The following is a 12,585-nucleotide window of genomic DNA, read 5'->3' as shown; positions in this document are numbered from 1 at the left end:
AGGCCAGGAAAAGTTGAAGTACACATGTGACATTTAAAGGTAGGTGAAATAACTTGCCAGTTAAACTTAGATGTCCACTTCTTCACAGAATTAAAAAACTGATGGTGTATTTGCAAGTCAGCCATAATTTAGGAAGTAGAAATATATCAGTAACTAGTTATATTGGGATATTAAAGTCCTCTCCATACAGTCACCCCAAGAATACCTATCTGAAGAATGGTCATTGTGCGACATTCTTTGCAAAAGTGTTACCTCTAGAGATGGTTGCTCTGGGATCAGTGTTGTAGCACTAACAAATCAGCATTTCAAAGTCCTATATAGAATGGCTCAGAAGTGGCATTTGGGGGGCATAGTATTTGACTGTATTTCTGCCATTAGGCAAAACCTTAGTCTTGATCCTGCAAACAAGTGGATCAGTGCAGACCCTTGTATACAATGAACTCCATTCAGGTAAAAGACTCTGTAACATTGCATCTGTATTACAAGATGGGGGCTAGGGTTTTCAACATTTCTTACCCATATTCAGAGGGCTGATGCAGGATTTGAAACATCTCTGACCAGAACACAATTTCAAAACAGACTGATTCCTCAGACAGTACTCAACCTTCCTTCCAAATACACACGCAAACAGTGTATCTGTTTCCATCTATCTATCTTTTAAAATGGAGATAGCCAAACATTAACATGTAATTCCTTCACACTGATCATTTAAAATGGGAAGATTAATGGCATATAGATTCTTTGAAAACAGTTCAGTACAATTAGGATGTTGGCACCTCAAGGAATGTTGCCATCATCTGCTGCAATACAGAAACTGCAGCAGAATATAGTGAAGTAGTTAAATCAAACAATATTTTTAGATCTTTTTTATTTTTAACTGATGTAATTTGGTGGCACACCAAACATCTGTCTCTCACCCCCTGCCCCTCCCAGGCCATTTAAGAATTAGGACTGAGGTTTCATGTAACGGATCATAACCCAGCTTTAAATATGCTTGTATTATTTCAAGCATCGGCTTTAAGTCTGAAAAGGCTCTATATAGGGTTACTGAAAAATCTAATTTCAGTTTATTTCATAAATCCTTTTTACCTGTAGAAGGCATTCCATAATATTTGATGCAGGGAAGCACAGTATTCATATTTGGGTATCTTATATTATTCAGACTTGTGATTGTAATGTATAGCTCCTGATTACAAGAAGGCATTTCATGTAGTGATACGTCTGGACTTGTTCTTTAGAATACTGAAATAACTGAGATAACTGTAGAATATTGAGATTTCAGGATTCTCAGGAGCACATCTTTAATTGTCCATCTGTTTCCTTGTTTGCAGCATTAGACTTCCAAATAAATGGGGCTAATGTCTACACAATTTACATACCAGGCAGTCCCACAGAAGTCAGTGTGTGGGTTATAAGTTAACCCTATAATTTTAAAATTACCTTAATATGTGCAGGATAGTTTCTAAATGGCAGTAGTGGCTTTTTTATCTAAGTGGCTTTTTTAATCTATGGCCTGCATGTGGTGGATTATCTTCACCTTTCTGCAGAGCATATGCCCTATGCACCATTTAAGTTCCACTCTCAGAATAGGGGCTAAGCAGGACTTAAGTGTTAGACAGGCTTTGCTTTAAGAATGACTACTTCTTATAAGCTCCTGAGGGTTATTTGCTTTCCAAAACATCCATATTTACAGCTGTGTGGGCCAGATCCATGGCTCTGGTTAAGTCTCCTTACTGTTATGGTGCAAGGACCAAGCTGGACTTGAAATCTGCTTTAGTCAGACAACTGGGGGCTTCCTCGAGGTAGGAAAACCCTTAGATGGCATAACCAGTTTTATGTCACTCACTATCCAATCCTTCTTGGCATACGGGCCATTACAGGGCAGAGAGGGATCATGTCACAGGCAGGACAGAGCAGTCCTTGGCTGCATAATGGTCCAACGTAATTTAGCTGTATGCAGTGTTGTTGTAGCGGTGTCAATCCTAGGATATTAGAGACAAGGTGAGTGAGGTAGTAGATTTTATTGTACCAACTTCTGTCTCTCTTACCGATAGAAGTTGGTCCAATAAAAGATGTTGCCTCTCCCACCATGTCACTCAAGGTAACTTGTAGTGGCCAGTTTATCCCATGATGAACCTCAGAGATGGGGAAAGAGAAAGATATCTTAAAGCCACTTTTGCCTTCCCTCTTTTCTATCAGCTGCATTGAACATGGGCTAGGTGCAGCTGAGGATCGCTCTCTCTACAGGTAGGGTATCCTGAATGTAGGTGTGGTTGAACATGAACTCCTCCAAGAAATTTAGGTGTTGAAGATGATGATAGGTGCATTTTCCTTAGCTATGAAACAAGTTTTCCATTTGACCTATGACCTTGATGTCACAATATTGTGGAAATTCTTAACACACTTGTTCCCACTCACACAATCAAGCCAAACAGTTTTCACACACATCCATCATATGCCCGATGAGCAAACAAATTAATCACTATGTAATCCAACTGAATACGAAAATGAAGGCTGATTTAAATTTACTGTGCAGAACACAATGAAAGGCTATTCAGGATAATAGCCTTTCCACCCTCAGAAGATTGCTCCCTTGTTGACAGTGAATATGTTCATAACAGTTTTGAAGACAGGCAAGAGCTATTTAAGCAAGAGCTAGTTAACTTTGTGTATACAGTTTGACAGATACTTATAGTCATGATCACTGCTAGTAGTCTCTTGCAAACTCTTGATCCACCAGTTGTAAATTCTTTAGACATGACTAGGTGTTCAATCCAGCAGTTCAATTCTGAGAGTTGTAACATACATGAAAAGACTGTGAAAGTAGCTGGGGTACAGCTTAAGCTGTGATTGTTCTTAGTCCATTGGTTTAAGATCAGACTTATTTTATCACTGCAGAGCTCAGCACTGTGGTGCAATTAATAGTCTGATGACATTTGTACTCAGTAACCTATGGGTCTGATTCTGATCTTATTTATACTGGTTCTACACCACTCTAACTCTACTGATTTCAATGGAGTTGCTCCAGATTCACATCTGTGTACATGAATATTTCTAGGCTTAATTCTATAACCTCTGTACCTCTGATATTATTCACTGATAATGAATAACAAACATTCAGCTTTACAATCACAGTGTTTAGAAAAAAAAGAGAATTACCTCTCAGAACTCCTCATACTTCTTTGCAGTAACCCTGACACAAACTTCTTTTAACATCAAAACAAGGACATTTGGAACCAGGCAAATGGTAGTTTATGTGTACAGAAAAATTATCTAAATTCTCTAAGAACAGAAATTAGGACTGACTATATAAATAAATTATGCCTTCTTTTAATGCCAAATGTCAGTATTGTATATTGCATAGAAAAAGCAATCTTTTTTCTGCACTGATATAAATTTGATATTCATCACCATGGGATTTATGGATTGAAATAAAATATATCCATTATGTAGTCAAAAGTGCATGCTGACTAGCTGAACAAAGTCTTGAGAACAAGAAAGGGAGGTTAAAAGCTGCACAAATGATTTGTGAGTGTCTATATATGAAAGGGAAAAGATTTTGTTAAAAAAATCAATTGAACAAATTATACAGATCTGTGAATACATTTGTAAAATCTTTTGTGAAATTCAGGTTAAAGGAAACTGGAAATTTTTGCCTGGCACTAGCGCATACAACATCTCCTTTCTGAATCTGGTTCATGTATTACTATATCAAACACACAAGCTTCATAACATGCTGAAATTGTCTCTTAATATAGCAATAATCGTTACTGTTATCATTCATAACATCTATGGAAAATAATTAAACATTACTGTTCTTTTGTTATAAAGTTCTCTATTGGCATTAAAAAGAGATTTGAGGGTCTGATGTAATTTAGTAAATTACAACGTAGTTAACATTTTTCTGCAATGATGTAGACAGTAGTTAAGCATACTTACAGAGCATTGTACTAAATTACTTATTGCATGCAGTATTTGGAGAAACTCATCAAAGCCAGCTGCTAGCAGCTTTGTTCCAATTTCATTATTGCTTCGCAGGCTGATGTTCCTCAGGGAGTGATACGGGTGCAAGCGCCTCGTCTTTCGAAAGTTTCCATGGCAATACAGCTGACGGAAGAACTAAAAGCCAGTGATATAGTAGCCAGGTTTCTCAGCCAGAAGAGGTACAAATCCCTTTTTGTTTTACTAACATTTCAGAATAAGTGACTTTTAGTATTTCGTATCACAAAAAAAGTTTTAAAATAGTTTGACAAAAGAGCAGATATGGTTAACAATTAAAGTGAGTTCAGTGACCAGTGAATTTAGCCTGTTCAAATAAATGTTTGATGAACTAATGATTTGGATTGTTCCAAGAAGCACTTCTAATGCTCCTTACAGCCTAAATCCTTACATATTGAGGCCTTCAGGAATATGCCAAAGTGTAGTATGTTGGTAGAGAATTAATTGCTGTTTTGTCAGCTGGGTTAGGAATGGCATCCATGGAACACAGTAAGTTTTTATATCTTCCTGTGGAGAATTTAGCGGGGAACTCTAAGAAAAGAAGTCTAAGAGAAAAAGGAATGGGGAAAGAGAAGATAAACCCTTCAGGAAAAAACATTAATTCATATCCATATATACATAGATCTATGAGAGAGAGATACACACAGATGTAAATCAATATCTATATTTGGGCCTAATCCAAATTCCACTGAAGTCATTGGAAACTTAAATGGACTTTAACATCATTAACTTAGGTGGACTTTGGATCCTACTGTGTGTGTGTGTGTGTGTGTGTGTGTGTGTGTGTGTGTGTGAGTGCGAGGGAGGTAATGCAAAGTAACTTTTCAGTTTCTACATCATTTATCTAGTTATTAATGATGATGCAGTAGCATTCCATTCTTCTTAAGATTAAGAATTTATTCTTATCTAAATTCCTTTTTTTAAAGGGGCTTATGATTTTGGCAAAACATTCTTTTCAGCTGCAAGTTGGCACACCTCATCGCAATCAGATGAGGATTTTATTGGTTTTGGAAAAAATTATGTTTGCCCCCCATTTAGTTACAGAAAAATAAGAAGGAAAATAAGAGCATGATTATGCCTTCCCCTACACATTCAGAGATATGAAATGTATGATGGGAGAATTCGTTTTTGCAGCAACAGTAAAAAAAAAAAAAAAAAATTCAGAGCAGAGCCAAAGAGCACAAAGTCAGGCTGCCACCAACTGTCAATAAAAAGATTAATCTTTTCTAAAAGTCTCAGTTCCTTAAAGTCTGATTTATTTTTCTTCTTTATAATTTACTATGCAGAATTACTCTTGTTTGCATTATCATACTGGTGTGATAGTCTTTTTCCTTTGTGTGTGTGTAGAGATGGGTAAAATAGAAATGTATAGATAATTTCTATGCATTGTCAGTTTCCTTAACTACCATCACATTTCCCAGGCACATTTAAGTGGTTTGATTGCAAGCTATTTGGTGGGATAGCTAATCATTTTGTTTTGTTCCTAACAGTGGAGTTGTCCAAGCTCTCAAGAAAGAAGAGGTATTTTTATATGAAATTGGAGGAAATATTGGTAAGGATGTTTTCTCAACAGATTCCCTTGCTGAAATGAGATTGCTTGGGCCTAACTTTGCCCTCAGTTACATCCACATGATCCCTATTGACTTCGCTGTGGGTGCATGTATGTGTGAATGAGGCAAAAGTTTGGCTGATAAAGTTTAGAATTAATTATGGGCTTGATTCATTCATTCCATGGGTTCACCAGTAGCTGCATGTTCATCCAGAGCCACCTGGTACAGCTTAAAAGATGGGCAGTGTTGGAAGGAGAGGGAGTAGGGGCCAGAATATTCACATCCAGAGGGTTCGTTTATTCAACACAGGCACCCTCTGCTGGCTTGGGTTCTATGGAACCCTGTCTAGGCTCCCACATGCAAGAATGTCTGGGGAAAGATCTTTTGTGCCCCAGGGTTGCATGAGCAAGGGTGCACATTGCATCACAGTCCTCGTTCACAGATGAATCAAGCCCCAAGTGGATAGTAAGAGGCAGGTCAAAAGCATGTAATAATCTATATCATGGATATCTGCTAAGTTGGCATTCCTGTTAGTATTTATTTGTGATGATTTGCATTTCTAAAATGTCCATCATCATTATATGAATGTTTTTACCCACAAGTTTATATACAAGGCATGTCTCCACCAGAAACTCTCCATCCATTCTTCCTTTTTCATAACTTCCTACTTGAAGGGCCCGACTCTCAGTGCCCCCCCCCGTCCCCCGCCACATGTCACATATATTAGTATTACAGACACGAAGAAGTGAAGTCTGTAACTCACCCTAAAGATGGCCTCTGTCCAAGCCACAGTAGAAGCAGATTCCACCGTTTTATGCCACCTAAAGAGAACGTTCTGTCCCAGCCGCTACAAGTTATACCCTGGACAGAAGAGTCGTTACTGACGGCAGCTTCCGCGCCAGTGTGAGGTGAGAGTGGTGGTCACTGAAGGAAGGAGCTCACCTCATTCAGGGCTTCGTAGATGAGGGCCAGAACCTGGAATTGGACCCAGAGCAGCACAGGCAACTAGTGCAAAGTTGGTCCGTCCTGTTCAGCAGTTAGGCCACTGAACACCTGACAAACTGTAATACCTGGGCAGCCTTCCTAGTATTTACCAGGTGCGCCTTATAATGGCAGTCCAGTCTGAAGGTGACGATAGCATGGCTCTCTTCTGGCAGGAAAGCTTACCATCGATTCCTGCCCAGTCATAGAGGAGGAAAAGTGGTTTTGAACATGGTTGCTATCTGGGTGTCTAGCAACAGACAAGAGTCCAAAAGCTTTGAGTGTGGAGAAGGGATGAGATCATGGTCACAGACTTTTGCATTTCTCTGAAGTGCTGTCTCCTGCCAACTGGCATCACTTCTGTTTTGCCTGGGATGAGCCTGAATCAGCTGCTTTTTATCCATGTCCCTAGTTTACTCCGATAAGGCGTCAGGGAGACTTTAGTGAGAAGGAAGGACAGAGCTGGTGTCATCAACATATAGGTGGCACCATAGCCCATAGCATCTTATAATCTCCCCTATAAGGAGAGAGAGATTGTCATAGCTTCTCCTAATTATTTATTTTTAAAAATAAGAAATATTTAAGCACACTGAACAGTAAAACGGTCCTTATCTTCATGCTTACTGTTTGAGCTTCCCTTACAACCTCCACTCCCGTGTTCCACATCAAACACAGGGGAAGTCACTGTCAATAGGAAAGATTCTCTGGCCTTCCCGTGATGCAAGTTTCCCAGCTCTGAATAACAGGCTATTAAAACAAGACAGTGGCTTAGTATAATTAATGCCAGAACACCATTTTGAATGTACTAGAATTTTTCTTTAATGAACGAAAAGGTGTTTCTTTCTAAAGTCTACACTGAGAATCACTCTCTAACCACAAATTTTTAATGGGCTGAGCGAATTAAAAAATCATTCATGAACTAGACAACATGAACTAGATTTACTTTGTTTTTTCTCTTAACTGTGGCCTGTTAAGTTTACCAAAATTTATAACTTTAAGCAAAACTTTAATACTTTTGTACTCTCTGCAGATGCTAACCTATTTTTTCTCTACCATGTTACTGCTTTAAAAATAGCTTAAACATTTACACCAAAACCAAAATCATTACAATATCAGCTTTTATTTACAATATGTTATAGACATGCTTCAGTTTTTCTAATACAGCATTGTAAGGGCAACTAGTCACAAAGGTTTTTATTCTGTGCCTAATGCCTGATTAAAAAATAATATTCATTTATATCAAATGACTGCACAGGTTCTCCATGTCTCTCTGCACAGATTCTCTGTATCTGTTAAGTAAGAATGTCTTCGCAGTTCCATAAGGCTGTTTTTAGGAGAGGAGCATTTGTTTATTTCACAGCAATATTAATATCATAGAAAAAGGCTTATAATTGACTTCAGTGGAACTGAGACCTATTTATTACTACGTCAGGTATATTGTGGTAGTATATAATGTATGTACATAAATAAAACTGGGTTGATTTGCATGTATGTTTGTAATGAAAGTATATAATCTGAGTATGCATATTTTGTAATACTGGGAAGCTCTGTGGGAGTGGGGCTGTGTGTGTGTGTGAGAGAGAGAAATGTTTATTGCTAATTTATATCTGGTTGCTTATTAGAAACTGGTTTATTGAATAGACCCTCTACTTGAAATGTAGTTACTCTATGTGCTTGTTAAAGTGAAGATGTGGCAAGCTGGAGATTTTCTGCAAGCTTGTTATGGCATTTGGTGGAATGCTGGAAGCCTCCTGAGTAATCCTCCTCTTTGCTAATAAACCTTTTTGATAATTGCATTTTATCACTCCCTATGTTTCCTACTTCTAATTACTGTAGCAGTTACTGTGGGGCTGGTGAAGAGAAGCTTCCTGACTTTAAGCTGCTGGGCAAGCAGACAGGCTGACTCTCTTTTCATTTGTTGTGTCCGGGCTCTTCTGCTCTTGGCTGTCATTTTCTTCATGACACAGCAAACTCATGCAGAGATTGCACAAAAGAGGAAAGAACCAACAGCTCACTATCAAATGCAGCAACATGACCAATATATTTAATTATTGATTGTCACTGCTGAGTCTTTCCTCCTTCATGTATATTCTGTGCAGGGCTGGTAGCATCAGCAGGTTGCCTGACACTATCCATTATAAGACCCTGTTTTCAGTTGCTTATAGCTTTGCCAAACTTTAAAAGTTCGGGCTGAAATGTTCCATGCTGTGTGTCTGCCACAGGCTGATTTTTGGGGGGTGGGGGGGGGTGGGGAGGACGTGGGCAGGAGGCAAAGAGAGGGAGGAGAAATTTCATCCTAAATGGATAGGCTATTTCTGAGAACAACGTTACAGAAAACTGCCTACGTTAACCTTTTCTTTGAGAAGCTCTTGTGCCTTCATGTTTGAAGTGGGGATTTGAAGTTTGGCAGGAGGGCAGCCTTTGTGTCAGGTACGCAGTGGTGGAATTAATGACTGTATCATAATGCGTGTGCACGGGGGGCTGAATTAAAGTTGCTCATGCAACCTTAATTCTGGCATTTCCTAACTTTTGAATGCTTGACTTTGCAACCTTAATAATATTCTTTCAGCGTAGTTTGCATATATAATATGTGTATATATAGCAGATGATTCCTTGAAGAACTTGGGCACATAGAAGACTACAACTCAAACAAGGCGACATATTCATGGTTCTACCTTTACTAATATTGACTTGCTGCCTTTCTAATCATTGCAGTACTCTTACGTTCATTTATGCTTAAATTATTATTTTCGTAACAGCTACTAGACATTAGACTAGGATAAAATATCAGCAGAAGTTAAACTGCTTTTCTCTCCATGATTTGACCTATCACAACACAGCTGTGCACACTGGATACGAAGGAACTGTTAACAAGATCAAGACTGGTAAGAGCTGGGAGTGGGAAGGTGCACAGCTTTCTTGGTCAAAAGCCCCACCTCTTGAACTCCCCTCCAAAGGAATTGAAAATGACCATAAATATAACAGCCTTCAGATCTAAATGGAAAACGCAGCCTTTTGACTTATCCCCAATAGCATCAAATCCTCAGGTGGTATAAATCAGCATAGATCCACTGACGTCAATGGAATACCTCAATTTACATCATCCGAAGGATCTGACCTAATTATGGACAAGATAATTAAAGAATCCCACTAAGTACAGCCCCCATGAGTCAGGGTGAAAAATAAGAGAGTAATTCTTGATGTCACTTTTCCTCTGCTTTGTTAGATACCATGGTGATGGGCACAGTATAAAAATCTAAATAGACTGGAATAGTTCTATGAATGTTGAAAGTAAATTCCCTTTTTTTAGGTGTACTAAATCTAATCACACATCTCTTTTTGTTAGGAGAACGCTGCCTTGATGATGATACCTACATGAAGGACCTGTACCAACTCAACCCAAATGCTGAGTGGGTTATAAAGTCCAAGCATAGTTAAACTCATAACAAATTACAAAAGAAAAATCTGTGGACTGGACTTCGTAATACTGTGTATTCTAAAAGGACAGGATATTGTTTTATCATTCAAATGCATTGTACTATTAAAGGAATATTGTCAAGCTTATTAAATCACTTACAAGTGGTTTCCACTAAGTTGGCAACATTTACCACTGTCACCATGCAGCAATATCTGAGATATTAGCTTTCCCCGCTATGCATACTTAGACTAAGCAGTGATTGCATGGTAACTGAAGTTAAATGTTGACTTTTCAGTGACAACCATTGTATCTTGATAATGGTTCCATCTGGCAGGTCTTATGTTCACATCTATAATCTTATTGTGCGAGGGAGATCTATATTGTCTTTCTTTATATATGTGTTTTTCATAGCGCCTAGCATGGTGGGGAACCCAACCCTAACCGGGGCTTCTGAGTGCTACAGTAATATAGATATTAAATAAAAAGAATGATTCCAGAGACATAAAGTTTCCTCAATCACTGTGAGATTCAAAGTAGAAAAACTGTAATGTAATATATCCTGTCTCCGTCTTAATAAGTGTGCCCCAATTTTTTCCTTCCGGGGTACATTTTGATGAAAATTGGGAGCTAGTGAGTTTTTTTGTGAAAACTTCTATTTCTGCCCAGCATTCCTGCTAGACAAACTAAGTTGCACACTCTTTTATATTATTGATCTAGTGGTTTGCTTGTATTCTTGATGGTAAAGAATTTTTAAATGGGACCACATGTCAAGGTGAGTCCATTTGAAAGCCTACAATCCTAAGTAGTGTCCTTTGTAATGTTGGAATATTAGCATCCAGTGTGAAGGCACTGAGCTGTTTTAGTGGTGCCATACAGGGACATTGTGAACTGCTTTGGATTTTCTTAGACCATCTGACAGATTTCAAAACATTTTGCGAACTGCCAAAAACTGCCAAATTACTTACAAATTGCAGAACACAAACATTCAGGATAAATAAAACAACTGTGGCAAGTAACTGGTCTGAAATTCACATTTAGCAAACTACCAAACCCCTCCTCCCCCCTTAGAGCATGTCTTCACTACAGAGTTAACCCAGGCTCTTATTTGATGTTGCTGCTAAACTGGCTCCTGACCACATACAAAACCCTCTTACCCAACTATAGTGGTGCTTTATACCTGGGCTAGCTGGCCTATCCTGGGGTATAAGCTAAAGCCCAAGTTCTGCTTTCACTTGGGCTGGTAACCTGCCCACTTGGTAATGAGGATGAAGGCTAAACCACTTGAGAGCTGATAGTCCTTCAGTGCTGTCCCACAATTTTCCCCATGTCCCCAGAAGGACAAACAAGTCCCAAAAGTCACCGGGTGAAGAAACATGGGATATGCCCTTTAGCGTCACACACACGTGAGTGCAGCCCCAGTGGAGACCCAGTAACTTGAGTGTGGCTTTGCAGTGTGGCTACTCACCTGAGCTAGATCAATGCTGGTGCCACTCAGTTGATCTAACTCTGAAGCGAAAACACACCCTCTGCACCAAATTTTCCCTTTGGACACATTGATTTCATTGAGTTCAAAGGGAGTCTTGTGTACATATCCAGGGGAAGAATCAGGCCTTTTGGACCTGATCAAACCCAATGACGTCAAAGGGAATCTTTTCAACGAGCTTTGGATCAGGCTCTCACACTGTATTATTCACAAGTGAACTTAAAATTACACGGTTGGAACTGTTGCATCTGCAACATAGATATGCAATAGTGTATAACTGTAAAGGTTATAGAATGTGTTCTTTATAGAAAGAGTTTTGTGCACATCTGCTGGTTAGTTATTCCATTTAGGTGAGACACACAACATATGAACAATTTATGTTTGTGTGCTTTTGGTATTCTTTTGTTTTTATTTTTAATCAAAACAGCAGAGAATATTGCAATGGGGCAGGAAGAATTGTTCCCAGGGATTCTATAACACAAGTCATCTTGTGGATAGAACAAAGACTATACTGTAAATACAAGGAAGGGAGTAAGAAACAAAAAAATGCTTGAGCAAATATTTATGAGTCTAGAATGTAATAAATATAAGGCAATTTAGATGTGTAATACAGCAAACTGTGTGTTCATAATACTTTAGCTATAGTTCTTTAAAAAACAGCTTTCATGTTACTGGAACTCTAGATATTATTTTAATCAGGAACAAAGTACTGATGAGAAGAATAGCTGTAAAATTTCACCCTGGTGGCTACGATAATTTAAATAACTTTGTTGCAGGTTTAGTGCCATTACCTTTTTTTTTAATTTAAAAATAATTTTTATAATCAAATGTTTTTTTCTTAATTCTCTTATTTTAATTATTATGCTATAGAAATGTACACAAAAGCAATGCTGACTAGTTGTTGAATAAACTTTTTGTTTTGAATGCCTCACTTCATAATCCATTACGGGTAGTCTATAGCTTTATGTATAAAAGAGATGTTTCAGATGAAAACTGGTTTACTTGGTATTTTTTCTTCTTATGAACACACTTAGTGTTTTACTGTATTCCATATTTCCTTATGTGTTACTTTTATGTGCCCTGTAATAGGCCACACAGCCTTGGAGGTTTGAATGCCCAATTGGATAACAGCCAAAGAAGGGACCTCGGTTTAA

At 38.3% G+C, this 12,585-nt stretch overlaps 1 protein-coding gene across 4 annotated transcripts in view; it reads left to right on the top strand.

The window, feature by feature from the left end:
- ARHGAP18 (Rho GTPase activating protein 18) overlaps positions 1-12,358 on the top strand; it is a 120,070-nt gene extending 107,712 nt beyond the window's left edge. For 2 of the 4 annotated variants that reach the window (XM_084622851.1, XM_084622852.1), the window contains exons 13-16: positions 4,039-4,163; positions 5,490-5,551; positions 9,371-9,415; positions 9,877-12,358. In XM_084622851.1, coding sequence (XP_084478977.1) covers positions 4,039-4,163; positions 5,490-5,551; positions 9,371-9,415; positions 9,877-9,968 — 324 coding nt within the window. In that variant the 3' untranslated portion in view covers positions 9,969-12,358. The remainder of the gene's footprint in view (positions 1-4,038; positions 4,164-5,489; positions 5,552-9,370; positions 9,416-9,876) is intronic. The other 2 variants (XM_084622849.1, XM_084622850.1) reach the window with 2 other exon arrangements.
- The last annotated feature ends 227 nt before the right edge of the window (positions 12,359-12,585 follow it).

Source organism: Lepidochelys olivacea (genome assembly GCF_965140295.1).
Source record: "Lepidochelys olivacea isolate rLepOli2 genome assembly, chromosome: 3".
In the NCBI taxonomy this organism is placed as follows: domain Eukaryota; kingdom Metazoa; phylum Chordata; order Testudines; family Cheloniidae; genus Lepidochelys; species Lepidochelys olivacea.
Note: the sequence above shows the minus strand (reverse complement) of the source record. Positions and strands in the feature narration are given on the sequence as shown.